Source organism: Morone saxatilis, unplaced genomic scaffold (assembly GCF_004916995.1).
Source record: "Morone saxatilis isolate NCDOM2014 unplaced genomic scaffold, NCSU_SB_2.0 Contig5, whole genome shotgun sequence".
NCBI classification, from domain to species: domain Eukaryota; kingdom Metazoa; phylum Chordata; class Actinopteri; family Moronidae; genus Morone; species Morone saxatilis.
The window spans coordinates 15,682,679-15,693,261 of NW_023340095.1; the positions used below are offsets into that span (position 1 = coordinate 15,682,679).

General features: G+C 40.9%; 1 protein-coding gene across 1 annotated transcript; it reads right to left on the reverse strand.

Moving 5' to 3' along the window:
- Positions 1 to 2,067: 2,067 nt before the first annotated feature.
- On the reverse strand, positions 2,068 to 8,344 carry ackr3a (atypical chemokine receptor 3a). Its single transcript, XM_035676527.1, has 2 exons — positions 8,163 to 8,344; positions 2,068 to 5,132 (listed from the first exon to the last, which is right to left on the reverse strand). Exon 2 carries the CDS (start codon positions 5,080 to 5,082, stop codon positions 3,943 to 3,945), a length of 1,140 nt encoding a protein of 379 aa, XP_035532420.1. The 5' UTR covers positions 5,083 to 5,132; positions 8,163 to 8,344; the 3' UTR covers positions 2,068 to 3,942.
- Positions 8,345 to 10,583: the final 2,239 nt, after the last annotated feature.

A 10,583-nucleotide genomic window follows, 5' to 3' on the forward strand; every position in this document is an offset into this window, starting at 1 on the left:
TCTACAACTCCCTGGCCTGCCTGCACCAGAGCTGCCCTTCTCTTGCCAGTGAAAAACCTTGAATACTGAAAAAAGGTGTCCAAGATACTTGAAATCTGTAGGCAAAAAAATAAAGAAACATGACAAATGTGCATATTCAAAATGGTGTTAGAAAGAAGAGGCCTATAAACAAGGAAAACTGAAAAAGTTTTATTGTTGGTATTTCTATAGGTAGGTATTTTTATAGGGAGGAGATAAACAACAGTGGCTCTTCAGAAAAAATATTATCCATTTCCTCAGGATAGGAGGGAACACTGGAAGGAGCTGCATCAACACTATTCTCCTCCAGCAAAAATGACGGTTAACCTTGGCAGGGAGATCCCCAGGGAGATCACCACATCCCTCCGCCCAAACATAATGTTGTGGTCCTTGGCCGCCAAGATGGTCTTACTTATTGAGCTCATCGGCCCCTGGAAGGAGGGAGGAGGGGGCTGTCTGAGGAGGCCAAAGTAGTCACAAATGGCAGCTGATTGCAAGGAGGCAAACTGGAGGGTTGTCACGTATCCTGAGGATATCAGTGTCAGGATAATCTCCCTCCCACACCGGAGTAGGTCAAGCAAAGGTTAAAGGAAAACGCTGATGAATTGTTGTTCCCATGGAACAATTCTGCAGTAGCACAGCTGGAGGTGACGCTGACAGACAGGTATTACCATGCACCTGTATGTTGTACTTTTGATGGAGTGATTAATTATTGTCTCATGAAATGAGGAAACACATGATGAATCTAACTAACTTTGTACTGGATGCAAGAAAAAAGTTAGGATGTGGATTGGCAGGAGCAGGCTCACCATCAGGGGGGTCAAAGGGTACTGATGACCCTGGCCAAAGGCCCAGTGGGGGGCCCATGCAAAGGTCTGCGGTTGACCCTTGAATGGGATTAAGTACAGCAATTTACATACTGACCTATATCACTGATAATACAATTTGTATTATTATTATGTATTTACATAATGAATATATTTATTTTTACCATTAAAATAGATTTCAACTTGTCACCCGATACCCCACCCCCCGCTGCTATTGTGACAATGGTGCCATCAAAGCACTTGGACAGTGAGATATGCAGTTTCTCTTACTGTGTTAGTGTCTACACTATGTTATTATGTTACACATGAAAAACTGGTGAATAGGACTTTTTGTCATACTGGACTGGTATAATGACAATAAATTAAACTATATTGGATTGATTAAATTGAAGTAACATTAGTGTTTTAAGTTTTTTGTTTTTTGGCATTTTAAAAAACACTGATGCTCTGCCCTTGTGAGGCTATCTTAATACCAACCTGCCAAAACAGCTCTCTCTCTCTCTCTCTCCTCTCTCTCTCCCTCCTCACTCATCCTCTCTCTCTCTCTCCCAACTGGTCAAGCAGAATACCACCCACCTAAAAAGGGTCTGTCTAGGTCTGCCTGTAAAGGAAGATTTTCCTTGCCCCGTCGCCAGTCTTGCTCATGGTGTACTGTTGGTCTCTGTAAATGGTTAATGGAGTTCGGTCTAGACCTGCCTAGTTGAAAGTTCCTGAGAATAACTTCTGTTTGATTGCCATACAAATAAATAAAATTGAATTGAATTGAACTAAAACCTAATGACCAAGAGCTTACTTGAAAGTGTCAGTGTTGGTATTAGAGCTAATGCTAGGCTGGTGGTGATGGTGCTGGAGTGGGTGTGGATGAGGGGCCCAATTTCAATGGGAAGGAACATCTCTTTCTTATTTTGGTGTTTGAAAGAAAGTTGGTGTATCTATAATTGAAAAATGTGTCGGGCCTAGCCCATGTTCCATAACTGAACAGTACATTAGGTCACCTGACAGCTGGGATAAACCACACAAAGTGATGTTATGTTTTAGCTGAGTCTGGATGAGTTTATTGGGTATGAATTCAATGTCTCAAATGGAGCAGTAAAAGCATTTCTGCAACATTTTTCATCAGAGTTTCTCAGTTAAAACACATTATTTTAGTCAGCTCGGGGCATTGAGGTTATTAAGTTGTGAGATTATTTTGACATGGACCAAAGAAATCACTGAGGCAAAACATTTTCTCTGTATTTAATATATAACAAAACACATGTTACACATTACAATACCAAAGGAATGCCTCTGTTCTTGTGGACACATGTTCGTGTCTCCAGTCTTTTCTATTCGCAACGTGAAATCTTCAGTGTAGAAGCATACATGTGTAACCAATCACATGACACAATGTGCTCTATGTCAGCATATCAAAAGAATATGTTGTTTCCTACAACAGACAGTGAGTAAACTGTATAACTCAATGTTTGTGACACATAAAACATCATCTCTTGGTGTCAAGCTGTGGAACAGACATACACACAACTCTAAAGTAATGTAGTGATGTCTTTTGTTATTTGGTCCCTAATAAACACTTGGTTGTTGCATGCCACAGCTGCTGCCTACATGAAACTAGTAAAACTATTCATTCATGTTATTTGGTCTTAAAAGTTTTAGCCGTCTGTGGCCTGTGTGCTGACACAACAGGATTAATACCACATGGACATGTGCATCCTTTCCGCTATTCGCACTGATACAAAATATATTGTAGTAACAGTATATTACATAATACTGTACTTTTCAGAAGAGACAGCAGCTACATCTATCTGCTCTTTAAGCTCAGTAGTCTCAGTTGAAGCCTCCAGACAATGTTTTTATACAATATTTAGAGCCTAAAGAAAATTACTCCTCAATAACACATCAGCTTTCTTTAAAAGAGAAGTTCGACAGTTTGGGAAATACGCTTACTTTTTTTCTTGCAGAGTTAGATGAGAAGGTCGATAGAGTACCACTCTCATGTCAAATATGAAGTTAAAGACACCATGTGATTAGTTTAGCTTGGCTTAGCTTAGCACAAAGACTGAAAGACGACAGGAAGTACATAATCAACTGTCAAACCACAACCGTTCATTTTTTTCACTTTGGTTTTTGTACAGATTAAATAAACAAGATATATTGTGTAAATGTGAGCTTTGGGGGTGCTAGTAGTGGATTTGTTTTACCTTTAGACAGAGCCGGGCTAGCTGTTTCCCCCCGTTTCCAGTCTTTTAACAAAGCTGAGCGTATCAGCAGCTGGCTGTAGTTTTATATTCAGTGTACAGACGTGAATCTTTTTGTCTAACTCTTAGCAAAGAAGTGTACTACCAAAACTACGAAACACAGAACACACACTTTTTTGATTATCTACAAACCTTAGTGGCATGAAAGAACTCTCAATTGGTTTACATAATTTGTCTGAAGGATTCAACTGATGTGACATGAGGTTATGATTAACAATGAGACAGCAGGACTAACACACTGAGCACAGTCAGTGGCTCGACTAACATGATGAGGCAGCATTGCATGAAGTGGAGCACTGAGCAGACGTCAGCGTGTGAAGACTCTGAATTACAACGTGAAAGAGGCTAAACAGTTCAAATGTACAGTCTATAAATACAACTTGATACAAAAAGATTAACAATATTACTCTGCTGATACTATCTATATTCAATGCCTGTCAGATTATGCACATCACACTCACAAACACACACACACACACACACACATACACACAATACAATCCTACATACGCAGTACAGGCAAAGATTTTACACATTTATGGTCACTGTTTTGACTTTACAAATGAGTGACGATGTCCATATGATTTCAGTATCAATTGCTATATAAAAACTGCTTTCTAAGTGCTTTTAAATCAGTCCATCAAAGTTTATTTTAGCCCGTCTTCAAGCTTTTCTACATGACTTAAGCAGATTTCTGTAAAAAGGATTGGATTGGCAAAAATGTCAAACATAATGCTGATAGTAACAAAGAACAAATCAGCTGTAACATAAGTTTACATTGCATTATAGCCTTTTATATTTAGAAACAGTGTTCAAGAAATGCTAATTGTGTATTGCAAGTTTCAGATCTGTGGTGGGTTTTCTACAGCTACAGCAGAGTACTCGGTCTCAGACATGTTAGAAGCCTCGATGAGGCGTGCCAAGCCCGTCCTCGTGGAGTATTTAAAGATGAAGGCTTTCATGAGGTCATAGCGGTAGTTTCTGTTGATGAAGTTGTAGAGGATGGGGTTGAAACAGCAGTGTAGCAAGGACAGGCACTGGGTGAGGTGTAAGGCCACAAAGAGCACGTTCTCCAGGCCGCAGGTCAGAGGAACTAAGCCCAGCTGAGACAGGGAGTCAGCCAGGAGGACACTGTGATAGGGCCCCCAGCAGCCCAGAAACACCACAATGTAGGCCAGGATTACCCTGCGGCTCACTCGACGCTCCTGCTCCACTGCGGAGGACGCTGAAGAAGAAGCGGAGGAGCGGGTGAAAGCTCTGGCTAGCAGGGCGTAAAACACTGCAATGACGGGGAAGGGGAGAACAAAGCCCAGCAGGATGAAGCTCAGCTGCACGCCCACCATCCACTCTCTGGGGTTCCCCTCTGGGTATACTGGCCTGCAGAGCATTGCGTCCCCATGTGTTGACTTCACAGTACGCAGGAAGTAGGTGTCTGGTAGGGAAGCGACCAGAGCCAGAAGCCACACCCCTACACACGCTCCACGGCGGATTAGCTTCAGCCGCGCGCCTCCCTCATTGTCTCCATGCTTCGCAACGCTCAGGTAACGGTCCACACTCATGCAGGCCAGGAAGAAGATGCTGCCAAAGAGGTTGACGGAGAACAGCAGGTGCGTGAGTTTACACGCCACCTCGCCGAAGGGCCAGTGACCATGCTGGGCCAGGGAGCTCACCCACACAGGTAGGGTGGCGCACACACATAGGTCTGCAACTGCCAGGTGGGCAATGTACATGTGCGTCTCATGGCGAGGGGTGGAGTCTCTTTGAGCACGGATGTTTACCCAGAGGACCAGAGCGTTAGCAGCCAGACCCACGATGAAGATAAAAGTGTAGAGGACACACATGGAGTAGAGCAGAGCGTTGCGATTGAAAGCCGTGACACACATCATTGTGTCCACACTCGATATGTTAGTTAAGGTTTCTGAGACGTTGGGGTCCCCAAACCACTCCAACAGGTCCTCCAGGTCACTGGTGCTCAGACTCATTTTTCAGCACTGGGAGAGGTAGCACACGCAACTTCTGACTGGGATGGATCCTGCAAAAACAAGACACCAATTCATCATTTCTTGAAGCATACATTTATTTGCTACATGCAAAGGGCTTTGTCATTTAACCTTTTGGTATCATATTTAAGGAGCAATTTTCTGTAACATAAAGCATGGCTTATTTTTCCCATGTGGACCCAAACTGCACGAGCTAATAAAACATAAAGCCATTTGTGGTATGCCACCAGATCCTGAAGAATCTTAATGTGGTTAACTTGTTAAAACACTGCTTTCATGAGTTAATAGAGGCTCTCTGTTGCCATGTAACAAATGCAGGAGTTCTCTGTGATTGATGTGCAGTCAGGGGGCAGTACAATAAATGTTTACATTAGCTCCACTAGCACAGAGCACAGATTAGACACAAGGAAGTGGGATCGAGAAATCCAAACAGGGTGTATTTCCGGAGCGTTCCGGGCATTCCAAGATAAAGCGTTGGACAGGGTGGGAAACCTGATGCCATTTTTAAGAATGTTTTTCCTTAACCATGCTTGTTATAGTAAAAAATCCCATGTTTCTCTTCTGCTCTTGAAGGAGAGGGTGAGAGAGGAGCTGTCACCACCCAGATGATCAAAGAACAGGCTGCTCATAACCTCAAATACGTCATTTAACATCTGAATCTTATAACACAGAAACATATGCACACAATTTTAAATGCAGGGTACATTAACGCTATGAGTAAGGTGACTGCAGCAATATGTAAGATCACAGAGGCAGTTGTTTAGAGCAGTTTGGCATGAGCCTAAAAGGCCACTGAGATTTTCACACTCAAAGTTTTTTGCTGTGATGTCTCTCTCTGCTCACTAACTGGCAGTCTGCCGCAGAGTGAAAGATCAGAGGTGAAAGGTAACAGATCAAAACCAGAACACGAGTGGCTTAACCCTGCTGGTGCCCCTGACTGACTTGTACGCCCACAGAATGACTTGTGTGCCGAGATCAGCGGGAGGCTTGACGCCTGCAAAATGGTCCGACAAAGGTTAAAACGAGGGTCACTGACCACTGGGTGACACAGCACGCCGGAAAGCAGTGAAATGTGACCGTGTCAGACATCTGTCTGAGTAGGAGACTTGTACTGCATGCAGGATAATTGGCACAAAGTCACAAAGGATGATGAAAGAAAAAAAGCGAAGTGAATATAAGTATATACCAGGACACCTGGAACATATTAGGATGTGCAACTGTCTAGTGTGTGTCAGGTCTGCCCTTGTTATCTCTCATCTGTTTACTTGTGTATTTCCATTTCAACTACTTTATACTTGTATTGCATCACATTTCAGCAGCAAATACTTTTGAATCCACAACACCTATTTGATGGCTACAATTACCGGTTACGTTGCAGCTGCATATTTTTTTATATACAAAAAATATGATCAGCATGTAAAATAGGGTAAATTGTTAAAGATTAAAACACAGTAAGCAAAGTAGTTAAAATAAGCTCCACCTTGACCAGCTGCAACATCAAAATATTATTTACATGCTAATGCAACAGTTATAATAATGAAATAATCTAAACAATAAAAATATAACATGGTGTTGTGTGATCTAGGATTTTGAAGGAAAATTACTGAGTTAAACTTCCTAGAAATATAAGATTTTTGTATCACTGTGATGAAGTACTTTGATTTTGCAGATAGTAAATTCACTGAATTAGCCAAAACAAACATTCCCATCCTGTTATTTTATCTATTAACAGATAGATGTGAGAGAAAATGTTGCCCTTCCTAACATAGGCCTTTGAGAAATATAACTTTGACTAATTCTATTTGTACTTTTAATAATTCTTAATGCAGGGTTCTTACCTGTAATGGATTCTTTAATAAAATATATATTTGCTATAGCGTCTAATTAGCAGTGGGTCTAAATACTTCCACCACTGCCTGTGATAAAATAACTTCAAGCGGTGTCAGAAACCTGCCGTTTCATTATAGTTTCAATTATTTTGAGACACTAGGGAGTGCTGTTCATTCTAATAGAGGGATTTTCTATGCTGAGATAATCCCTCACAATGGTCTTTGTCTAATTCCCTTATATTATATGGAAAATAGTAGAAGGTGCCAGGTAGCCCCACAGGCTTCAAGCTAATTAACCTTTAACACCCAGACCACCAGATAACAGAGACAGCGCATGCAACCCATCTCTCACTCTCTCTCTCTCTCTGTATCTGTGTATCTTTCCCTCTTTCTCTCTGTATCTGTGTATCTCTCCCCCTTTCTCCCCCTACTCTCTGTATCTCTCTCTACCCCTCTCTCCCTCTCTCACTCTCCGTTTCGCCTCTTTTCAACCCGGGAGCATACAGTTACAAATAGCTGAAAACGTCTTTTGTTACTCAATACACACATAATAAAAGCGATTGAAGACCATTTTCATGTGCTAATGCTGCCGAGAAGAATACTGCAGGTGCAGCATGTTTGTCAGAAGTTTCTCCTGTCAGTCTCTATTTACATGCTTTCAGTCTGGGATAAAATCTCTACTCTTTAAGAGCGGTGTTACGGTTTTCGCGTAGATTACCAGTCAAAGTGTTACCTTGTGCGTCATTACGCACAATGGTAGCGAATCCAGCGAAAGATCCCGGACTGCTGTTGACGGCAAACACATACAATGCCATTGTTGATTGATATCAGGCTGGAAACAAACTGCTCTTATCAGATGTCAGCTCGGTATACAGTAGCCTGACTCCGTGTTTGAACGAGGAGGCAAATAAACAGCACAGACACACGCTGGGAAGATGGAGAAGTAAAACAAAATTAAAAAAAAATAGGTTGTTGTTGTTTCTAAAATAACTTTCTTACTCTGTTTCAGTAACAGTATTGAGAATCTGATTTTATCCCAGTTTGGTATCTGTAATAATACAAGTTAATAAAGTCGTTAAATGCCCTTAAACTAATTAGGACTAAGTATATTTTAATATACGCACTGATCGAGCATCTATAGGGCTTTAAGTGTTGTTAGAAAGCCGACATACAACCGAAACTACCTGTGCGCTCACTCCTCCTGGCACATACAAGCTTTTTAAAGCAGCTTACCTGTTTTTCGATTCCTCCTCCCTCGCTAAAGTCTCTTCGTTTAAAGAACAGATTTGTTTTCGCCTGGTTTTGGCGCTGAAGGACTCCTATGTGGGAAACTTGTGTGCGATACCCTCCGCCTCCTTGAATGAATCTGAGCCTGTTCCTTGTTCTGCACTTGCTGATACTCAGAAGAGCTACGCCTCCGAGGCTGGCCCTAACAGCTATGCGTATTGACATGGCATCGCCTCAGGCGTTCAGTAAACAGCCAGGAGCCCGGAGAGTTTCGGCCAAAAGAAAAAAAAGGAGTGCACGGAATTTCCTGCTTAAGACGCGCCATAAATAATACATAATACAACATTTGCACATCTCTGAACATCATGTTTGTTACTTCATGCAAGTTTTTTTTTACATGGCATGCAGGTCTATACATGCCCGTAAGATGGCATGCACTTTAAGTATAGGACAATACTCTGCTATCTACAGAGCTGTCATCCAATGTTTGAACTTAGAATGGCTATCATGTAAGAAAACATGAAAGATGTTGTTTATTACAGGCAAAAGTAAAGTCCATTTTACATAAAATCCCAAAGCTTTTTAAAACATGCACATAATAAATAATAAAACATAAAAAAAAATGTCAAGCAACATTCAGCATTAAACTGTATTTTATAGCATGCAAGTCTATACCTGTATATCACTTGAAATTCACTGCAGTATAAGTATGGAACATATTCTTTTTGCTATTGTTATTATCATGATTAACTTGTTAGGAGAGTGGCATGTAAGAAAAATGATATAATATTCTATAGTACAGACAAACTTGACAAATTGTACATTTTGACACTACCTGCTTATATGCTGTGCACATGTTTAGTAACAGTTACTTAGTTTTTATATGCCATGTAGGTCTGTGTCTATAACTTCCACTACCATATCATTCCTGTACAGTATCTATAACCAGTGTTGGGCAGTAACTCATTACTAGTAATAATATTACAGTAATAAAATTACTTTTCCAAGTAACTAGTAGTGTAACTAATTACTAATAATACACCCTATAAAATAATACCAACCTTTAAACCACAATACACAGTGTAAACGTATAATAAACCATTAACCATTAACCACATGAAACCATATTACAAGGGCACCTCCTTGTGCTTCTTGCAGTGCTCCGCCCCAGACACCTAAATATGAAACCAGAGCTGCAGACAGTTGGTAAACCACATCTACTGTCTTCTGCTTCCACCCAAAACCAAAAAATAGGTTAAACCCAATATCCAGTTCCACAGAGGAAACACCCTCTGAATAACGAAGAACACTAAAAACTATATTCATGATTTAGTTTATATTTGAATCTTATGCCAGTTTCTGTTATTCAAAGTCATTTTGAACAATCTGACCAAGTTAAGGTGCAATGGGGTTGTTGTTGTTTTTTATTACCATATTATTAATACAATGCTTTTCCTGATACTCTGAACAATAACATCAGCTGCAGAAGCCTTGTTGTTTCATTGTCGTTTGAGCCTTATTCAATCTCAATTCAGGCACATCCTTTAGAAACAGCACAAAGCTGTGTGGGAGGCTCATGTGTTTACTGAAATCCGCTGAAAGCTCACCTGCAACTCTGGTGGCCCCACAGCTGCTCCCACCAGGGCAATTAACCCCAAGTTCAATACAACGACAGAATCACAAAAAGAAGAAACATAGATATAAATATACATTAAAGCATACACATTAATGATGTTTTGATTGTCAGATTGTGATAATATACTTTAATTGAGCTGAGAGAGAAAAGTGAAAGTAATTATTTTGATGTCATGCCCAGTGATTGAAGTACTGTCATAACCTGGTACAGTATGTTTGCTTGGGAAAAAGATATTGTTGACTTGTACCGGTCACCCCACTGAAGTTTATTATGACAGTATGGTCTGTATTCAGTGATGAAATACAGCCAGCAGGCTATTCTGACCTCATTAAAGAGCAGAGTAGTGAAGTCAGTTTCAATGAGGCTTTAAAGAAAGCTCCCACTACGCACGCATACCCATTGTCCTCCATATCAGGAGCATCAGGGGGGATTTGTAAGCCTTTCTGATAAGCATCCGTAGCCCTGCAGACTGCTGCCAACCTCTGTTCCGCAGTCCTCATTCACAGGGAGGCCGGACTGGGAACAGCGGGGGTGTGTGTGTGTGTGTGCGTGTGCATGTTGTCTGAGAAAAGGCTGTCCAGCAACCATATACCTTCTGCTAAAAAAATGTTTTCCTTAAGAATCTAACAAGGATAAGATGGAAAAGAGATACATTTTGAGTAATGCAACAACAAATATCAACAAATATGAACCTACACCAATATGGAAACTTCAAAAAGCATTTAACGCCTAGAGGAAAATGAGATAAGTGAAATCAGAAGTTGGCTGAGACCAAAAGCAAAGCTAAAAGA

Excerpts from the sequence above, each read along its gene's own strand:
- ackr3a (XM_035676527.1), bottom strand. The coding sequence starts at position 5,082 with ATGAGTCTGAGCACCAGTGACCTGGAGGACCTGTTGGAGTGGTTTGGG.